Genomic DNA, 21286 nt, shown 5'->3' with positions numbered 1-21286 from the left:
CCTGTTACTGTTTGAGACACAGTATTCCAGGGTTATGTGCCCAACAGCCAGGGCAGCGGTTAAATAACTGAACAGCAACAGAATTTGCTCAGCTATGAAACTATTTTGTTTTCACATCCCCAGGGCTGCTTAGTAAAACATGCTGCTGCCTTTTCCCTGTTTTGCAGGGGAGGAAGTATCATAGCTACCATCTGTCTTTGTCTTTTTTTAATAGTACTTGCTTTGTTCTTGCATTTTGCCATGTTTTTTTCTGCACATGATGGGATCTTATTATGGGATCTTGTTTGTAATTCTCCATTACTCTGCTATTAGGTCTTTCTGTAGTACTTGAGCTGATGATTTATTCAACTGAAGATCACTTGGATCCATGCCATGATACCTTGTGTAATGCTCTCTTTAAGTTAAAAGGCCTTGGCTGAGCATGGCTGTTCAATAAAGGCGGAACTAGTGCAAGGAAGGTCTCTACCACTTGGTATTGTGTTATCAGCCCCACCCATCTTCTGGTCTGCTGCCTTGTGAGAAGTAGCAAAGTTGCAAAGTCATGCCATGTAGATGTGGGAAGCTGCCCTGAGGTGGCATCTTGTTAAAGTTAAACAAGTTTGCTTTGAAAAAGAGAGAAGTGAATAGGTCACTAAAGCATGTAACCAATCTGCCTAATTTGAGATAAGATCTGTTAGCAGCATTGTGGTCAGCTCAGCGGAGCTTAACTATAGAGAAACTGGGACAACTTTTGTTTCTTTGTTACTTTCATATTATCAGGGAAAAAAGTCCATTGGAGCAGGTACAGGGATCAAGTTGGCCATATTTCTGCTCAGACTTTTCCAAATCTCTACTTGGAACTCGGGCTGTTCCTGCTTTTCTAAGGAAAAAATAGTGCTGCTGTGCAACGAAGAGCAACTGGAAATTAATTGACTTTTAGTTTTTGTTAACAGTTATATTTGAGTATGAATATAATAGCTCTACGCATCAGTACTTCCCTATTGCATTTAAAAATAGCAACATGTAGTTAAATATGACAGTTAAAGCAGAAGGAGCATAGTTACTGCAGAATTGGCTGCTCTAAGAATGGAGTCACAGGAGATGTCCTACTCTTGTAAAAAGATGATTGCTATTAAAACTAGTAATAATGAACATGGGATGTATTACAGAAGGCAATGGACTCCTCATTACTAGGGGGCTACGTCTAACAGTAGGCTTTAGCTGTCCTGGACAGCCTCATCGATGACCCCCGCCGGTGCACCCTCTGCCCATGGGCCCAGGAGCCCCCTTTAGGCTCGTGCCCAGGCACCCAAGCCTTGCCTGAGCTGAGCTGCAGGTAGGTCTATGCCCAGCCTGTCCCCCGCAATCCTGACTTACTGCTTTTCCTGGCTGGACCGTGGGCCCATCTGTGCTGTCGATTGCCCTCTTTCCAAGCCTGGCTGGCTGCACCTAACTGGTTTCTAAACCAGCAGCAGGTCCCTTTACTGGAGCGTATACTTTATGACACTGCAAGATGAGGGCCGTTTCCCATGACAAGTAAGGTTTCAATACATATCAAAGCAGTGCACATGTTCTTTTTCTCCTGGGAAAAACCCAGATTTGAACAAGTGTCTGGCCAGACACCAAGGGCAAAACTTTTTTATTAAAACAGACATTTTTTTTGTTCATAGGCCTAAGCAGTCAGAGTCTCTGAGTAGGAACTCAGTAGTGGATAACTGCAGCTTGTTACTTTTGTTTATTAAAGAGGGTTAGGAAGGAAAATTAATACAGGCAACACTTACTGTGAGGGAAACAATGCCTCGAAAGTTATAACTGTAGGAACGCTGCTGTCCTCACACGTATAGACCTCAGCCTGTGGTAAAATGGCTTTGTGTGATCTTTAAGACAGGAGCACAGAAGGTCTCATGATTACCATGTCCAGGACCCCAATGTCACAAGACCCAAGCCATACAATCCCTTCCATAAACTTATTGAGCGCTAGCTGTAAACAAGTTTGGGTTTTGCTCTACCATTTTCACTGAAAAGCATCTTCTGAGCTTCCCTACTATAAAATGCTGAAGAAGTTTAATTGTTACACTGCATTTAGCACAGAGCCACTTTATACCTTTGTTTCTATGCCACTGTTGACTTTTAAACAGCTCCTTTCCATCCTGGTGGACTATTCCTTCAATAACCTAAATGAGATATTTTTCTTAACTGCAATTCTGTCTTCCCTCTCAACCAGGCAGGGAAAATCCAAGGAGTACTTGAGTACTACAAAGGGCAATTACAAAAAGGACAACTATGCAGCATGGAAACAAGAAACTTAATTATCTCAGTTGTGATCTTTTTTTGAAATAACATGTCAAGGAGCAAGTCATATGTATAGCACAGAACTGGAGCTAAGTTTTACATGCAGTTGTGCTGCCATAACTGACAGGGTATCTGAGGCAAATCAATTAAAGAACGAAACTGAAAATATGCAGATCAACAAAGGATGCATGATTTATATCAAGACTCATCACAGAGAAGATGTGTAGGTTGGTGACCTTTGACTTGAGAAAATCCTTGGCCTTCGCTACATGGGACTGTGAGACCATCTGCTAGTTAATTTTGCTAATCACTTCCTACAAGTCTTCATAGCGTTCCCTATTTGAGTCAAGAACCTTTCAGCTTCTGCCCATTAGCAGTTTGCCCGTCAGGCAAGATGCTCACCTAAATCTCCATATTTCAGACTGTAGCCACTCACCTGGAAGCACCAGGAACATTAAGTTATCCCAGTGCACAGTTTGGCTTCCAAAATAATGGTGCCCTTGTCTGAAGTATCAGAGATTGGGCAAGGTCAGCAATGGCTAACTGAGCAAAGTTGGCACATGCCTTGAAATGTCTTCTGGAGTATGTCTTGTCCAAGACTGTCTTCACTGATGCAAGAAAATTTTTCACACCCTTGGGCTTTTTCCACCTTCCTCTCTCCAATGTGGGGTACAATTGTATAACTCAGTATTGTGGAAATCCTGGGAATACATAACCCAACCAACTTCCTCCCACTAGAGGCGACTGGGGCTCTGATCTTCTGTTGTCTTGCAGCAATTGTCATACACATTTTTAGTTTTGTAAAGCTGAACAACTTGGTGGAGGTGAAGTTTGAGGCTTGTTATAAAGAATCTGAACAATCCTTCATAAATGTGACATAGGGGCAATTAAAACAACTGGCCCAGCAGTCTTTTCTGAAGTTAAACTGCAAATCTGTTCAACAGCAGAATGTATGGGAAAGTGGAAATAGTTCCCATTCACAGCATATACTAATCTTCATCCAGTTCTGCGAAATTTGACTCTAGATTTCTTGTAAGTAAGCTTCTTAGCTGGGAATTCACCAGATTCTCCATCTCTAAATTTGCTGAGTAAGATTCTACTCCTGGCTTTGAGCATTTAACTAGTCCAGAAGCAGGCTCTACCGCTGACATCTTCTGCAATATCTCAGAAAGGTCTGCATTCTGTGGTTTACCTTTTACTTCACAACTCTTTAGGACCACGAGATATGTGCATGGCAAACATACAGAAAATCAAAGACTTTGCATATGTTGCTTTTGCTCAATAAATTTGCAGCTTTCTTGCTGCCTCAGTTTTCTCACCAGGCTGAGACAGCTCTGTGGAGTAGGGTCACAATATTTTGGGGATTTACAGAAGCATTCCTCAACAGTTCATGGCTTCTTGTAAGAACCAAGAAATTCTTTGAGCTTACAGTGCTTCATCTGACTTTACTATTCTCACAAAAATTCTGAGTCCCTTTTAAAAAAAAAATTGTTGACCTTCTTCCGTTCCCCTTTCCCACCAAAAGCTTCTCCTTTCTCAGTGACATTCTCCGGTTTATATGTCTCTTCACCAATACCTGACCTCTTTGTTCTGCCAGGCTTTACTTTCCTGCTCCATGAATACAAGGTGGAAAGAGTTATTTCAGTTTGTCAGCTTAGCATTTTGGTATAACTGTTGCCAAGCTGGAGCATTATTAAGATTGACAATTGTCTGTTTTAGATCTGGGAAAAGTATGTTCATCATCTTACCTGACAAAAGGTGGATCTCATACACATATGCAGTCATCCAGTAGTACAACAATCTTATTGCGAATAACATTTCCATTGCAATTAGAACTCTAAATTTCTGACTAGATAGATTCCCCACCTCACCACAGAAAACCCTGCCTTGGGCAGCTGAGATTCATGTAATCATCTTGCCCCACTGCTTGAAAAACACGTGTGTATAACGAATGCACTTAAACCCACCCTTCAAATTTCTACTGCATATGGTTTGTTTTATTTCCTTATGTAATGTGGTTTCTAACACAGACTTTACATGAAAGACGTTTCACTTCTCACTCGGAAAAGCCCATTAAGGAAAGAGGCTTGTGAGTAAACAAACCTCAGCTGCAGAAAATGGGCAGTAAACATCAAAACCAAAAGCAAATACATCTGAAGTTGATTAATGTTTCTTTCAAGTCAGCTTTTAACAATGTTTGCATGGTGCACTTACCTGTGTCAGCTACTTTTTACCATATGGCTGCATATTGCAGTTGAGTGAAATATTATAGTGCGCTGGCTATAAAATAGTATTGCAGAGCACACTTGACAACATGCTGAGGAAAAATAGGATGTCTTGTCAAACCGGATGACAGTCATTGATCTGGGGCTATACTTTCAGGCCACACTTTTATCAGAGTATAATAAAAATCAGATAATTACAGGATATGGAAGCTAATTGAACAAAAAATTTACAGTCAGCAGTCACTTTTGGTTAGAAGGGACTTCTGGAGATCACTTAGTTGACCCCCAACCCCACAGAAAGTAAAGCCAACTTTGAAGTTAGATCTGTTCCAGTAACAGTGATTCTTTACAGTATAGAGATGGTTTGTAAAACCTTTCTCCTTTGCTATTTTGTGAAGTAGGAAGTTACTGGTTTTGGTGGCAAGCAGCATGTTTCTGTCAGGTGAAGGAAGAAATTCTGTAAGAAAAGATGACTGCATCATTTCTTAAGAAAGACATAGGGTTTTGTTCATTGGCAATCCAAACCTCTAAAAGGCATTTCCATCTGCTCACAGTAAAGCCATGGTCAGAATTATCTGCTAGTTTTCTGGCATGCAGATGTAGGTCTCATAAGAACTGGCCACTAGAAATCCTTTTTCCATTTCAGTCTTTTCCCAAAGATACTAACAACATTCTTGATGTTAACTGTTGCTTTCCACCATGTCTGTGCCAATGGAAATCAAGGAAATGGAGTGGGTTTAGGCTGTTGCCGGTATGAAAATGTGGTACAAAACAGAGCTAATCTTACTCTCCTCTGTGCTCCTAATCACAGAGCAAGCTGCAGCTCACAGATACTGAAAATGTTGCTGTGGTAGAAAGGCCCAGGTGAACCTACTGCAAGCCCTTAAAATCTACGGTAAATAGCAGAGGTGAGGAACGAGCAGGAACACTAATCAAACAATTTGCCAGTCATCCCTGTGCTAAAATGGCAAATATCTCACTCATAGTAAAGCAGGCCAGAGGATTGCAAAAGTAGTGTTCCTTAGCCAGACAAGAAGAATTCACTACTTAAAGCCTTTTTTTTTTTTTTTCTGGCTTGTGAAAAATGGTCATCATTAAAATTCAGTGAACTATGCTTTTTATGACTATAAACCAGTGGGTAGATTCTTTGCTTATCTTTTCATACAAACATTCCACCAGCTTTAACTGAATCCATACCTTTACACAGTATACTAACATACTATTGCTCATGACATTCTCCTAGTTGGGACAAATGTAAGGACATTAATAGAGGAGGTAAATATCATAAAAGATAACAGAAGCTTCCAATGCAAGGTATCCACTATGCCACTCTAAAATGCCAGTTCAGAGTACAAGTAAGTTTTAAAATCAATCCCTACAAACTAATCTTTATATTACATCTAAAAATATCTAACATATTATGGTCTAATAATACCAGCTCACTGTAAACTTCAAAACTATCCAAAAAACACCCAAACCCAAGCCCTTCAAACATTTTGCAGGCAGTTTCTCTGGATCTGAAAACTCTTACTTCAGCTGTTTCAAGATAACAGCGTGTAAGCAGTAGCTGAAGCAGAAAGAACAGAGACTCATCGTATCACACACATATCATATGCTCAATGGTTTACAGTAAAAAATAACTCATGCGTGAATTCATAGACACATACAGACTGGTCAAGCTGCTGACAAGCTAGCTTTCACATACTAAGGTGTGGCAATCATCTTGATTCATTTTTATTGCAGTTCATAAGTATCCAGTCAGAGCTGGTAAAAATAGAGACTTGTAAACCAAGATACATTTCCAGGTATTCTTATGGTTATTACAGTAAATAGTATTATCGCTCCTCTCATATGTAATGGAGTGGATAGAGCAAAGGATTGTTGTGCAAAGCTGAGCTGCCTCTCACTAGAGATGCCAGGTGAAACCTTTCAATGTACAGACCATTAAGAGGGAAAGCAGGGTAGTGTTTGCTATGCCTGCTAAATGGATAGGAAGCGCTGCCCACACCTGTTCTTCCCTGCCCACGCCAAGCCAACATTTACTCAGCAGCATAAGATAATGTCAGGGTGACTTCCATTTCAGTAAGGAACAACGATAATCAGCATAATCTAATTTCAAAGGGTGTGATGTACTGTTTATGTTCATGCACATAAATTCAGTTTTAATTACCTCCATTTTGTGCTTATGAGGAAAAAGGAAATAGAAAAATGCAAAATGAAGTCCTTCCAGGAACACAGTGGGTTAGATTTTTCACCGCAGCTGACAGAAGGGCCTCGTGGTTCCCAGCAGAATACAAATCTGGCACAGGAAGAAAATGGCTTGACCTTATGCACTGACCCTTAAGTATTGCTAGATGGTGCAAGCCAGGGCAGTTCCCAAGCTGCTATTGCTTCTGAAGCTAAGCAATGCTTCAAGAAGCTGCCTCTGATTCTCCAACATCTACCTGATCTGCCATATCAGCAAGGACATAGCAAGCCTGGTGTGGATTTGTCTCAGCTGAATCCAATGGCTACAAATGAGTATTTAAAGGTACAATACATAGATATTAAAGTAGAGGTGATGACAAAGATTGTTTTTTTCTCTTCCACAAGTAAAATCAACAGCAGCCCAGCTATTTAAAATTAGACATCTGGTGAAACAGAAGAGGGTGAGGGTCTCTCTGGTCTCATGGCACCACTGTAGGTCCACTTTGTGTTGGAGTAAATAGCTGCAACGTGACACTGGAGAAGCAGCTCCCATCTAATCCAGAGCAAGTGCTACGAAGAAAACCGTAACATTACTGATATGATATTTTTTGTGGAACAGATAGCACTCTTCCAAGAATAAGATTAATGACAAAAGTAATTTCCATGTGAACACCTTTATTCAACCTTGTTAGGTCTGTCTTAGGAGAAAACGCAGCTCACCAGAGCCAGTGCTCTTTGAAAATAATATGACAAATCCTACCCTGTGCCCTTGCTTCAGTATCTGATGATTATGCAAGATGCAGAATTGTTTCCTGTTGGATGTTTTTTCAAAACTGGCACCGTAGAAGCTATGCCCAGCACATGCTGTATTCGCAGTTGAATGAGGCATTTTTAGGCATTCCAGTAATAGGAAGTAAAACAGGTAAGTGCCTGGCATGGAAAACTCATCTTTTCCTCCGAGAAAAGTTAAAATTACTGTCTAAAAATAATCAGTGGAGAATCTGGCTGAGCTTCATTTTCACTTTTGCTTCCAAATTCCTCCTAAAGAAAATTCTGTTGAGTAATCATTTCAAATGTAAAACTTCTTACTGTCATGTAGCATAGCATCACAGTTCACGTTTTTTACTTGACTTATTGACGGGGTTTTACACAGGCTGTGCATTAAAATTCTCTTCTGTGACATAATGTTGATTTACTGTTGGTGTAGGTATTTTTTTTGTCTGTCCTTTGATTTAACTTCAACCTTTTATTGCTTTTGTGATATGAAATATCTTCCGTATATTGCCATGCTGGTGGGTGCTGGTGGGTACTGGTGGTAATTTCCAGTTTAATGTTTTGGAAAGTTTGGAAATGAGAGACAGGCATGTAATGATGTCTCCACCTGAAAGTCGACTGTTCAGGCTTAAGATAGCATGTACAGCTTTTATTCAAATTCCCACAAGATGTTTGAATCCAAGCACCATTCCTGAGACTGGAACAGTTAATAAAGGCATTCCTAAACAAAAATTCCTTGAGCAACAGTAAGTCCAAAAGTGAAGTGTATAAAAGGCACTCAGATAACCTCTTCACAATGGTAAACCACATTTCATGACAGCATAATTCTCAGTAACTTCAAGATATAGTCTCTGAAGAGGCATATCTTTCCATTGCTGCAGTGCCAATAAATCCCCATGAGTTCATTGTTCGTCCCAAAGCTAAAGTGCTGTAACTTTACTTTGAAGTCCCCAAAAACAGATACAAAAAGTGCAAATTATGGCATGTGAGAAGAAGAGTTTTTACAGACCCACACTCCCGCTGTCTCTCGAAGCCGTGATAGTTGACAAGTATAAAGCCTCAGTTTGAGAGTTAAAATCGTCTCCTTAAAGAAAGAAAATGGAATAGCATTATTTTTTAAAGCGGCAATAATTTAAGCAAATAAATATCCTGATTTTAACAATTGAATGGTAAAGAGTGAAATCTCTGTCTTCATTGTATGCAAGCTTTTCTGGGCCATGCTGAAGTTACAATGGCTCCTTAAAGCTGCCATTAATTACAAAGACATCGTGTTGCAATCTTTTCAAAGGGAAGAAATTTCTCTCTCTGTTTTACCTGTGGTCCAAATTCTGTATTTTCTATTATGTCAAAGCTATCACTGACTATCAGACATATAAATGAAATAACAAAACTGAAATCTGGTTAGATAGCATCCACGGGAATGCTTGTCAGTAAAATCTGTGCGTCTGAATAAAAGTTTGCAGAACTGGGACTTCAGTGATGAGGTCAAATGTCCTACATCTTCAGTGCTGATACAGCTTGAGCTGTAAGTTAAAATGATAACACGAACAATCCTTGTTCCTGTAACCGGGGCCATGTGGGTCATTTCCAAGGCTCTCTGGTAAAGTATCTGTGGCTTTTATGTTTCAACTACCTACTCATCATGGAAAAAAGGTTCTTTCCAGTGTTTTTTAAAAATATGTGATGCTGAGAAATATACATGTTTGTCATATGACTTACTGCATGTTGCATAAAGATTTTCGGTCATTAAAATGAAGAAGTAAAACAAAACCACAGAAAGCAGCAACCTCTCCTTCAATTTCTTCATTTCAGTAAGTGCACAGAGGAGGCTGGGGCCTACAAAGTGGAAAATTCTACAACAGTAATACAAAAAGCCATGGGAAGACATGCTGTGCTCAGACAACCTGCACTGGGATTACGCCTGGACACGCACCAACGCTGTCCCCCAGATTGACGCTTGCATTGAGCTTTTGTTCATTTGCACAGGGCATAATTCCACTGAAGTTTCACACCATCATGTGAAAAGTAAGAAAGGGCCTTTGACTCCAGCAAGTGCCAATTTCTGAAAGGTGAGAGTGTTTTTTTTGAAAGTGTCATTTTGACTGTAATATCTACTGATGGCAGTGGATTGGACAGATATGGTTAAGATGCAAGCTGAGGTTATATGAGAATCAGTGAATTCATACCCCCTCCATCCAATCCCTAGTTTTCATTTCACCTACAGAAGTCATTTTTCAAGGTGGTGACTTCTTTGTGTATTTTTTTTTTAGCGGTGAGAAACACGGGTGGCTTCTCAGGTAAATTGTGTCCTCGGAAAAGCCCAAACTCCCTACGTGTCCAGAAACTGCTACATATAGTTTCTTCAGGCCGCTTGGTCAGCTGCATTGCAGTTTTGCTTCGATTTTGCTCCTTGGGAGAGAATCATTCATATTCCTGGAACACATTAGGCAGCCTCAGGTCTGGCCTCAATAGGCTGTGTCAGGAGCTGCTTGGACAGCTGAACCCAATACCGCTGTTCCTAACATTGGCCACAGCCTTCCTCCTGACAATATGTTAACCTTTCAGACTTATTTGTACGTAACAAAGCTGATTTATATAAGTAGGTATTTTAAGATCTTTCTTATCATATTGCTTTTTAGTTTTCTACGGCGGTTTCTTTTTTCAGTTCAATTTTAGTACAGGACAGTTATATGCATCCTGATACTTTCTTAGGCATTACCTTCCCTCTCCAGTGTAAAAATTCCTAGATTTCTAGGAAAGTCACATACTCATAAGATGAGAAGTGGCTCAGCAGATGATCTAATATTCCAGATAAAAGAGGTGTCATTATTTGTTGTTAAGACCTGTGGCCTAAGTCAGAAGTATAACAGACTGTTACCACAAAAATCTTGATGCCTTACAAAACAACCAGCTTTCTGTGTGTATCCTACTCAGCTGAGGCTACTAGAACTGCACTGAGTATACAGAGGTATATACCGAGCTATCTATGCAAGCTATCTGTACCTCAGCGAAAGGGAGCAAACATTTATAAATTTTTACATCGCCTGTGAGAAAGTCATAACCTTAGATACTGCATTTTCAGAAAACTGAAGAAAAGTTGTATTTAAATGCAAAAGTAGCCTCTATTATGATGTAACATTATTTAAATTGCCATCTACAGATTTATAAAGGTTTTAGCTGTAAGAAGAAAAAGCCTTAAGCACAAAAATAAAAAACCCTATGACTTACTCTTCTCATCTTTCAGGTTAGGCTTCAGTTTTCTTTTCCCGTCTGTTAAAGTAGATACATAAAAATTTAGCTTAAACATTTCTAGACTTGAAAGAAAAAATACAATTCAACAAACTTTTAGATTAATCTGAGCTTTAAGCACTTTTAGGTTTATTATTAACTCATACCAAATACATAAACTTCTCTACAAATTTTTAACCAAATTCTGAAGTCCATAACAGCAAGACTTTCATTTCACGACAGTAAGTACGTTTGTCTGAGTTTATTGGAGTCTATTCATATTCAAGAAAAGACTAGAATAATAGCTTCTTTGCTTTATTACTTTTCCACTGTTGCACCTGCAAACAAGGGAAGAAACACTATTCATAGTAGTTCTGTACAGCATACTGTTTCAGCTATACAGCCTTAATGTCAAAAATAAAAGTTCTGTATCATATGCTGTAGCTACAATGTCTTTGTAGCCATGAATAAAAACACCATTCAGACTATGTTTTTACAGCCCATCTTACCCAAGCCAAAGCTTGTTTATGTTCTTTACAGAATAGTAGCTGGTCAGATTAAAAAATATCTTCCTGTATACCTTGTCTCAGGTAAGTAGCAAGGCGAGGAAAATAGAACCTAACTCAAATGATCCAAGATTCATTTTAGAACAGGGCGCATCTAGAAATTAAATAGGACCAAATTCACACAAGCATGCCTAGACTTACTAAAATTTCCAAAAGACCATTCACAGGGAAAATAAAAAATAAGTTAAAAGATCCACTATCTGAAGTAAAATGTACCTTTTTTGGGTTGCCCATTCTTGCATGATTTTCTCTTTTGAAAGTATATTAGTGCAGAGGAAAGGACAGCTACCATCACACACATGGGGACGATAAATAAGATCAGGGATTTTTGTCCGCTATACTGTGTACTTATTAAAGCTGTCAAAAACATGAAAAGGAAGTAAATTTATAATTTACAAAACAGGCATCATTTATGAAGTTATCAGTTCTGATTTTCCAAAGTCTTGCTCTGGCTGAGCAAAAGATTCTTAAAATTTATCAACGTAGTGTTTTACACTCATTTTATGAATACTTTTTTCTGCAATATTACTATAAGAAGCTTTACAATAAATGAATCAAATCTCTTATTTCTATGGCACTTGAGTGAGCACTACTGCAGTTCATCTGTATCATATCTGAAGAACAATTAATTAGGAGTCTAGGTCAGGGAAGACACCCATGCAGATTAAAGAATTCCCTCTGTCCTGGCTATCAAATAATGGGAGCTACCCTAAAATTAAAATATACTGAAAAATGACAGGCTGGCTTGTTGGACTGTGAGCTAGCTGAGGCTTCAAAGACGTAAATAATACTGACTTGTTTTTTTTTCCAGAGCATCAATATTACACTCTTTTCTAGAACCAAATTCCAGTGTTGGCTCCTAGGACACGATGTATGTTCGAACACTCTCTGTCTCATACAAGTTCAAGGTGATACGAACCTGAAGTGGAAATGTGAGCTGAAGTTTCTCCATTCAGTTCTTTATTCCAGAACACACAGCTGTAGTTCTCACTCATATTCGGTTTGAACGTCAGGATGCTGGTGACATTGTAGAGGCCATCTGCAGTCAGCATATAGGTGGTATTTGCAGATCCGCTGAGATTGAACTTCTTCTCATTTTGCCAGAAAACCTCTGCCAGAGGAAAGCCTTCTGACTGGCACATAAAAACAAACTTGTCTTCACCTGGTTTTCTCGTTACTTGAGTGTTTATCCTCCTGTAAGGTGCTGCATAAGAAGTAGTAGAGTGAAATTACTTTATGCAACAATAGTAATTTTCCCACTTCACTTTACCCCCTTCCCTTTATTTTTTCTGTGGTGGTATCTGTGGTACTTATTTGAAATGATGAAGGATGTTTTGTAGAACAATTCAATATTTGTTATTCAATCCTTCTCATGCCTACAGTCACAGAACTTAGATCACTACTTTATACAGGGCAGCAGTTGACAATTTATAATTTATCAATACAGAGGAAACGAGTGAAATCTCTTGGGACTCTATTTTCACTTTTTGAATATGCCATTTAAAGGCTGGTTTTAATGTTTGTTTTACCATAGCTTGCAGACAAGTGCGGTATTTTCATCTTATTAGAACAAAATGAACTTAGAATTTCTCTGAAGATAGTTCAGAGGAAGCAATGTGGGTCCTAAAAATGGCTGTATGCATTTTTGCGCATGGCAAAGCTTGTTATTTAAATGCCTGGGTGGGAAATGAATGCTGCCTTGTATCACACAGACATACGGCAGTTAGTGGGAAACACCAGAGTCTTTTCAAAGGACTGGTCTATCGTGCTATCCAGTAACATGCGCCTTTATTACTAATGTCCATTTGGCTTTGACAAACTGAAAATCACACGTCCGTGCTCTGGGAGCTGCAGTCACTTGGGGAATTCCCAGCCACTTGGGTAGCTGCAGCAGGGCTCGTAAGTAAATTAAGGCCCCTCTGAGAGACTTCTGGGAATGGCCAGAGGCGGCCTAACAGGGCAGGGTGTCAAATTAGAGGCAGGGTGTAGGGCGACTGGAGAAGAGGGTGCGGGAAGAAGGGGGAGGGATGAACGAGGAGGCAGTCACTCCTCCTCTAGGGCACGAGCTGCTTCTAGAGAAGCTCAGCTGACCATTGAACTAAAGACTAGCCAGCACTAAGACAACTGCTTCGGTTCCCCTGGGGCCTGAGCACAGGCTTTTGGTGAGAGAATTAGCAACAAATTCCTCCAAATTAATCCATTTCTACAAACCTGTAGGAATTTAGTAGGGGCCTCTCGATGACTATATACTTCCATTCAATTCAGCCACTAACCTTTTACTTCCAAAGTAATGTACTTGTAGTCCACGCCATGGTAGTCAATGACACAAAGGTATGATCCTGCATCTATGATCTTCACGCCGGTGATCTGAAGGATAGCTCGTCCAAATTTCAGTTCGCTGTGCAGAAGTGCTGCTCTTCCTCTGTAATCGTGATGTTGGGATGGAGCAAACGCCTTCCCATTGTGGAGTGTGTACACCTCTTTTGATTTCGGCTGGCCCTGCTTTTTTTGCTCCCAAACAACAGTCAGGAGTCCTAGGTTTAATGAGCCGTTCACGGGGAATCTGCATTCCATGGTCACGTTGCTCCCATACTCCACAACATACAGCTGTTGAGGAACTTCAACTGTAAACAAAGCTAGAGCAGGAAAAGAAAACAGTTTCGTTTGTTCTATTCAAATATGTTCTGATTTTCTTTAAACTTGGGCAAAACGGTGTCATGTAGTCAAGCATATGGTTACTGGTTTGACTAAAAGTTTTAAGCCTTTTTTTGTCCCTGTTCAGACTAATATTTTTACCATGTCAGTAGTATTTATAGCAAATCATCTGTGTTCTGTATTGATTACAAAGTCTGAAAGACAAGGACAAAATGAGCAATTTTCACATTTTAGAAATAACTTAAGGCTGAGTAAGTGATTACACAGGGAGAACTTCTGTGAAACTATGATTGTATCTTATATGTCCTAGGATTCTAGTAAGGAAACAGTTAATTTTGAAAGTAGTATACCTAATTTCGTTATCCTTTACAAAGAGAAAATCCAGTGTAACTCCTGTGAAACTGGATAAGCATGTGTAACTTGGAAGAATTGCTATGTAGCAATTAGAGTTCCATAAGCCTGGGGCCATGTGAGTATCATTTGATGCTATGTGTCTTCTCAGATATATGCAACAGTATTACAGAAAGTATATAAAAATAATCTTCTTAGCCACTCAGAAAATCTGAAATTCATATTTTTATGAATATTTTACCATTTTAAAGTGTACTGATAAAGGAGAGTTATTTATGATACATCATTCAATATACCTTGTTACTACTTTCTATATTGGATGTACCCTATATTGGTAGACTTATTTCAAAAGCACTTGGAAATATTGATAGTAACATTCAAAAGAGAAGTTCATGCAACTGTTTGTGAAATACTTAGAGGGAAAGCTTCAATTCCTCTTAGCAATGTTTGTTTATTCACTTTAATACAACTGTAGTGAGGGTAAAAATAATATGAAGACGTGCCAAGCCCCTTTTGGGCTTCAGCCAAGCTGCTCCCGCTACAGGCACGGACAGGGGAATAAATACACGTGGTTTTACCTCACTCGGCCTCACACTGAGGTTGTTTAATTTACAGTTGCCTTAGGTGGGTTTGGTCATCCTCCCTCTCACAGCTATGCCTGTCCATACAGCATGCTTTAAAGAAGCCCAGTTGTGGAAAGCAATGGACATCTGTCCTGCACTCAATTAGTACACAGTGCGTTCTGTAACGCAGAGCCTCAAGACATCACTGGCTATTCATCCAAGTGTCGCTGGAGATGCTGAAGCCCATGTGCTGAGGGCGTAGCGGTCTCTGCATTGGTTCTGCTGGTGGAATTGAAAGGCAGTTTCTCTCTCACCTGAAACCACATAGAGCTGTGTTTCCACCAACAGCATTGTGAGGATCTGGAACATTTTCTCAGGTGGATCTGAAACAAAAGTAGGATTGCATCAGATTGCATCACTTGCAACAACTGTCTTCTGCTGAGATGGATTAGAGCCATACTAGCCTTAAAAGCCTATCACAGCTAAAAATCATCAAAAATAAAAACAAACACTAGACTACCACTAGAAATAAGGAAAATCCTGATTCAAACGATCCATGCACACACACAGAATATGAACCACTGACCTATGTCAATGAAGGGAAAGAAAATATTACCACAACTTCGTCCGTGAGGCTTTCAGGATCCATACCTTGCAGGGAGTCTTAAATAGTCTGACAGAGCAGCGCTTTTCAACAGCTTCACACTGAAACTGTGAGAGCTTCATAGACGTGCACAAGCAGACTTTTTAACTGCCTGCACTAACACCTATGTCGTTTACAAGATCACTAACCCTGATTTTGTTTCAACTCTGCTTTGTATACTTTTTTGAGGATACTTATTGTCTGAGTTCTTTAACCTCAGGACCAGCAGATACCTGGAGCTCCATGTGAGGTATTGGAAATCTTGGGGTAGGTAAATTAAAGTGTGCTTCAGAATGGATTAGGTTTTAAGTCTGCTGCTAATTCTTTCCCTTTGCAGGTGGCCATGCCTGACATGTACAAAGTACCTTGTATTGCTGACAGTAAACCAACAGCCCTGAAATAATGCAAAAGCAGAAAGTCATTTTAGAGTGAGTATTTTCCTGTTCTAGTAACAAGAGAACTATTGTTTGTGCTTCTGTATACAGATCAGCCTACCTAAAAAGCAAAAAAACTCCACAACCCAGGGACAACAGTTGTAACAAAACTAATGAGATAACAGATCAGAAGAAAGAATTACTTTGAATAAGGCATGCTAACATACAGTATAATCTGAAAGATTAGAGGAGATCCAGAAATAAACATAAGGAAGTAAAGAAAAGAAGGAACAATTTTAGACTTCCCCAGAGCTAGACTTACTGGAGAAGGCTTTTAATTTTACTTCCTCATTCATTTGTGCCTCAGCTTGAAACATTTTGGCTGTGATTTTCTTAGGTGCTGCATTTTTCTGATTGCTTCCACCTTTGAGGTCTCAGTACCTCAGAAAGTCAGGCTCAAGCTTTATCAAAGTTAGCAGCCAAAATTAGAGGACTTTTCCTAAAAATTTAGACCTTAATCTTTTGATGTCACCGCTGAAGGTGACTTTTATGTTACCATAAAGGTGGATATGCAAACTACAGTAAGCAGACTTAATTACATGTAAATGAAAGCTAATTACCTTTATCAGAGGACAGACTGAAATGCCACTACTTAATGTGTGATAAATCGGTAAGTATTTTAGCTGTATGAGAAATGAGCTAATAAACAACATCAGCATCAATATCTCCATTTCTTGCAAGCAGAAACAAATGTTGCCCTGACAGGCAGGTTAAATTTCACTCATTACGTAGCCACCACAGTGTTTCACAGTTAATACTATAAAGAAATTTACTGTCCTCAGTCTCCTGCTATACTCACTTCTCCACACAGCCTACCTAGAAACAGGTGGACATACAGGGAAGAACTGAATGAGGAATTTAACAGTATTTCCTATAGATATTTAGATTCCTGGATTAGCCTCATGTGGGACATTTGGGGTCATCTGCTCTGTTTTTACAGCTCGGGATACATTGAGAATGCAGAGTATGTATCTGGCATAACGTAGGGGAAGGGGCTTTTTATAATATACATATTACTGAGAGTGAAAGGATAGAACAAAAATAAGGGGATACATAATCAAATCCGCAGCATAAAACAATCATAATTATTAAATATCAAGTAAGAGCAAATCTTGCCTGACCAGATGGATTAGTGTGAGAAGAACACGACATATACCATAAATAGGTAGAAGAACCAAACAGGGAAACATTTTTACTTGTGGTACTGAAAGCAGACTCATGGAATGCTTGTGGAGATCAGTAAGGGTCTGTATTAGAAGGGTCAAGGAACTATCAGCAAGGATCTGTATTAGAAACTGCATTAGAAATTATTTCCGTGCTCGCACTAGTGGACATCAGCCTGTCGCGCAACCTCAGTGCAGTCTACCCACGCAACCTAATCATCTGGCTCTGCCAGGCATCCTGACATATTTCCATAAAGAAGGCCTGCATGAGCATCTGCAAGGTGATTTCTTCTGAGCTTGCAGTACCAACCATTCATGCTGTTACAGAATAGCCCTAATTTTCTCCCTGTCTTTTGTAAAACATATGCCATGCCCTACTGTGCAGTAGCCCGTGTACACAACAATCCCAACAACTTTGTCACAGCACTGTCTTTTTTTTCCTTTAAGCAAAAGGCCATTTCTAAAGCATATTCTTCATCTGTCTGTTACAACTTCGTAGGGATATAAGAAAGGAACCATAAAACTCAGCAGTTAGTGGTTCTGGAAGCAAAGTCAGGAATTGAAATCCACATCTGAGAACATGAGGAAGTTGTATGACATTTCAACAGCAATTCGGATCCTGTCAGTAAGTTGATTTCCCAGACCAACCTGCAGAAGAAAAAGCAAGTTTTCACACAGTGCTGTGTGATTACGAAAATGAAGCTAAATAAACCTTTGAGGGTTGAGGTGATGAGGGTTCATAGCATCAGACATGTAAAAACCGTTGTGGCTTTTTATGAGTTGTAATAGTTCCAATGAGGATGTAGGGCCCAAGACTAAAAAGTTGAATCGGAACAATGAAAACAAAGGCATTGCAATATGAATGGGAAAAGGGGGGAATATAATCTTCACTTTTTATACAGCTTTTATATTTTACTGTAAGTACTAAATTGAAACCCATACTTGACTCTCTTTGGCTCAAAGGAGCGTATTCTGATAAGTTTTCTTAGTGAATGCTGAGAGAAATCTAGAGGGAAATGATAATAAATTTCTAAAGTTCCACCAAATGTCAAAATTACACTGTGTATAGTTTTCCTACTTTTGATTCAGTTGATCATGTCTATGACTTTAGTCCTGTCTCCAGCTCACATGCCGACAGGGATTGTAACGCTCATCTCAAAAAAAAAGTATTTTTTGACCGACAAAATGCAGCAGTTCACATAAAATTTCAAGTGGTTCACCAAAATTTTCCTGGTAAGGAATGAGAAAGATGTTTCTTGTTCCCTCAGAAAATTTAGACTTGGCATTCCCATTGGCATACAGCATAAGCTGTATGCTCTAGGCCATAATATTGTTTTCAACATATTATTCAATTTTCAACATAAAGCATAGACTTAATTCAATTCTACAGACAGACCTGAAGAGGTGCTTGTCCTAACAGAGCTGTATGTTATAAAGATGGTCTCCGGAGGTAACAGTGGTGGAAAAAGGGGAACATCAAACTCTGGTGTGTGCTTAAACCATGGAGCTCTTGAGCAAAAGCTGGGATAGTTCTTTTAAGTAGCTGTGCTTTGAGTAGATCTCTTTGGCACGTGTTTCTTGTTATGCCTGCTGGATCTTATTTTCAGGGAACACTCAGGTTGTGAATCACAGTGAGTTGATGAGGGAGGATGGCAGCAGTCTGTTCTGATTCTAGGACTGATTTGACCTCACTTAGTGACAGCTCCCACAATGCTGACAATATTGAAGAGTTTGCAAGAAGCTTTGTAAGCAAAGGAACATGGAAATCACAGACTGAAACCCACATCTGAATAACGTGAACCGTGAATTAAATTCTATTCCTTTCATCCATGTATCTGGAAGATAGTAATGCTTTTCTTAGATAAAAGGGGCGTCTTAGTGTAAGACCTTAGTACAAGACCCTCTGGCACCACCTTTGTTTAGTAGTCTTGCTGTAATTGTCCCTGCTCATTGCAGGGTTGTTGCACTAGGTGACCTTAAAGGGTCCCTTCCAACCTAAACCATTCTCTGATTCTCTGATTGCTACCAACACAAGAAGAACAAAGGATCCTGTGCAGCATGAATCTTCTTTATGCTGTCCACTAAACCAACACAACCAGAGGCACAGTCACTGATTCAGGGACCTTACAGTCTAACAAATCATGCATAACCCTTTCCTGGAAACACCATTTCAGCTATTAAAATGTTTGTATTCCAGTGAATGGATGATTAAGAATAGTAAACACATTTAGCATTTACATAATGACACTTAGCAGCAGTAAGCAAGGAAAGTTTCATAGACCAAGGGCATATCTTCCACTAGAATAATCAGAACTGTTGGAAAAATCTAAACAAGCTTCCAAGAACATCGTCTTTTCTCCAGGTTTAAAGCAGATCTCAAACATACATAGAAGGTTACAATAATCACTCAGACTTCAGCCATAAATATTAAAGGATTGAAGGACTAAGGAAAGAGTAGTTAGTCCTTTTAAAGTTAAGTAGGTATGGCATACAGACCCTTGTTTGTATTTTATTTCCCTTCAGACCAAGTTAGCACACTGACAGCACTTATGATGAGATCATGCTCAGTTTTAGCAGGTGTAACACAGGCATTCTTACAAAGTTCTCATACACATATGTACACTGCAAAAGATTGAGGGGTCCCAGCCACTGCTTTCTTTGTCTTTCTCTGTTACTGAAACTCCTTTGTCTTCTCTGCGTCTTGCGGTTTCAAAAGCTTCCTTCCAGCACTCTCACGTGTGCAAAAAAATAGAATCTTCAGCCTCCTCATGAAATGACTAAACTGATTTTCCCTTCAGTGAAGGATCCAGTTTTTTTTTTTTAAAAAAAAGTTTAAAATCCTAGGTCAGAAAACAAACAACAAAAAGAGGAGCACTAGATCCTCATACAAACTACATCTGTTCTATAATTCACCATCACAAAGAAGGTATTTTGTTGCCATTTCAGGGATTTTGTAAAAAAAACTAGCAATGCATATTAACATTTGTTCAAAGTCCGTTTCTCAGGCCTGCCTCAGTATGTCTTGTGGACGTAGTCTTCAGCTCTCAGTCTCTCTAACCCACCCCACACCCACACACCCCTTCTCTGCTGTTGCACCCTCACTGCAGCGCCTTGTTGTCCACCTCACTATGTGGTCAATCTGCTTTTGGGTCCATTGTTTTATATCTGATGTTCACATCACCTGTGACAGCCTATTTGCATTCTTTCAGTCTGCTCTCCGTCTCACTTCGGCTTTCAGGTGAAGAGATATCATTTCTCACTTCCTTCTTTGCGCACCCTCGCTGTGAATTTTCACTTTCCCTGCCTTGTTTAACTGTCACCTGTTGTATCTTTTTCACTGTCACTTTTTTTGTTCAACGTTAAAAACAATAATTCTAATACAATCTCAAATAAGTATTTTTTTCCCATAGATGTTAGGATAAGATTGCGTTTAAATTTTGTTACAGAGAATGTCATTAACTACATTTAAAATGCAGCTATGTATTCTACAGAACACACACCTTTCAGGTCATAGCAGTGGCACTGAACAATACAGGGTAACATTTTGGTGCAATACACTGCATATCTCCAACTTCAACAGAAAGAAACACTTTTCAGAGAAGCACAAGAAATTCCCCACTTCTAGCCTGTGCTCCTCCTGGGAATGCAGAAGGTGAAAGTCCCCAGATTTGCTGTACAAGCAAAACAACCTACCATCTGCAGGCAGGGGCTTAATAACAACCAAAAGAAAGCAGGAACATACAGATACAAATATATACATATTTATTTTTTTCTCCTTAAAACTCTTCCCTGAAATTCAGAATAAAAGATTTACAAACAGCAGCAGCCAAATGCATAAGCTGAAGAGTCTCGCTATCACCACTCTTCTGCCTTCACCTATGACAGAAGATAGAGTCGCGAGACAGGTTCAGCTTTTGAAACTCTTCATTCCCCAGGATTTGAATTTATATGGACCTGTGTTTTAGGATCTGGGACTTATACAACCCCTGGTTCAAAATCAGAGTCCACTCCCTACAAATCATTTGAAAATAAACCTAATTTAAGCAAATCTTAAGAATGTAAGAAAAAAAATCTGCAATCCCTCAGTCAGAAATACAGTAAATATTGATTTGCATTTTAGCAGCAATTATACTCACATCAGATCTTTATGCAGTCATTGGAAGAATCAGGTTCATATAACAGCTAAGATTTTCCAAGTTTTACAAAGTAGCTCTATCCTATTTGCA

At 39.4% G+C, this 21286-nt stretch overlaps 1 protein-coding gene and 1 long non-coding RNA gene across 3 annotated transcripts in view; one reads left to right on the top strand and one right to left on the bottom strand.

Annotated features, from left to right (window-relative positions):
- Positions 1–11127, top strand: part of LOC141736242 (uncharacterized) — a 22867-nt gene extending 11740 nt beyond the window's left edge. The window contains exon 4 of the long non-coding RNA XR_012584928.1: positions 9270–11127. This is a non-coding gene — a long non-coding RNA (uncharacterized LOC141736242). The remainder of the gene's footprint in view (positions 1–9269) is intronic.
- On the bottom strand, positions 7345–21286 carry LOC141736241 (programmed cell death 1 ligand 2-like). 2 transcript variants are annotated; one of them, XM_074570142.1, is made up of 7 exons: positions 21197–21286; positions 15135–15203; positions 13525–13887; positions 12171–12455; positions 11468–11608; positions 10686–10727; positions 7345–8541 (listed from the first exon to the last, which is right to left on the bottom strand). In XM_074570142.1, the coding sequence occupies exons 2-7, from the start codon at positions 15187–15189 to the stop codon at positions 8459–8461; spliced, it is 969 nt and encodes a 322-aa protein (XP_074426243.1). In that variant the 5' UTR covers positions 15190–15203; positions 21197–21286; the 3' UTR covers positions 7345–8458. The 2 variants fall into 2 exon arrangements, with proteins under 2 accessions (XP_074426243.1, XP_074426244.1); XM_074570143.1 differs by lacking the exon at positions 21197–21286 and adding an exon at positions 15437–15477.

Source organism: Larus michahellis, chromosome Z (genome assembly GCF_964199755.1).
Source record: "Larus michahellis chromosome Z, bLarMic1.1, whole genome shotgun sequence".
NCBI classification, from domain to species: Eukaryota; Metazoa; Chordata; class Aves; order Charadriiformes; family Laridae; genus Larus; species Larus michahellis.
This window is presented reverse-complemented; position numbering and strand designations above follow the sequence as displayed.

Coding starts and splice junctions, on each gene's coding strand:
- LOC141736241 (XM_074570142.1), bottom strand. CDS start 15,189: ATGTTCCAGATCCTCACAATGCTGTTGGTGGAAACACAGCTCTATGTG. Junction 13,888..15,134: donor ACAGCTCTATGTGGTTTCAG/GTGAGAGAGAAA, acceptor TTCCTGCTCTAG/CTTTGTTTACAGTTGAAGTT. Junction 10,728..11,467: donor GAATGGGCAACCCAAAAAAG/GTACATTTTACT, acceptor CTACTTTAACAG/ACGGGAAAAGAAAACTGAAG.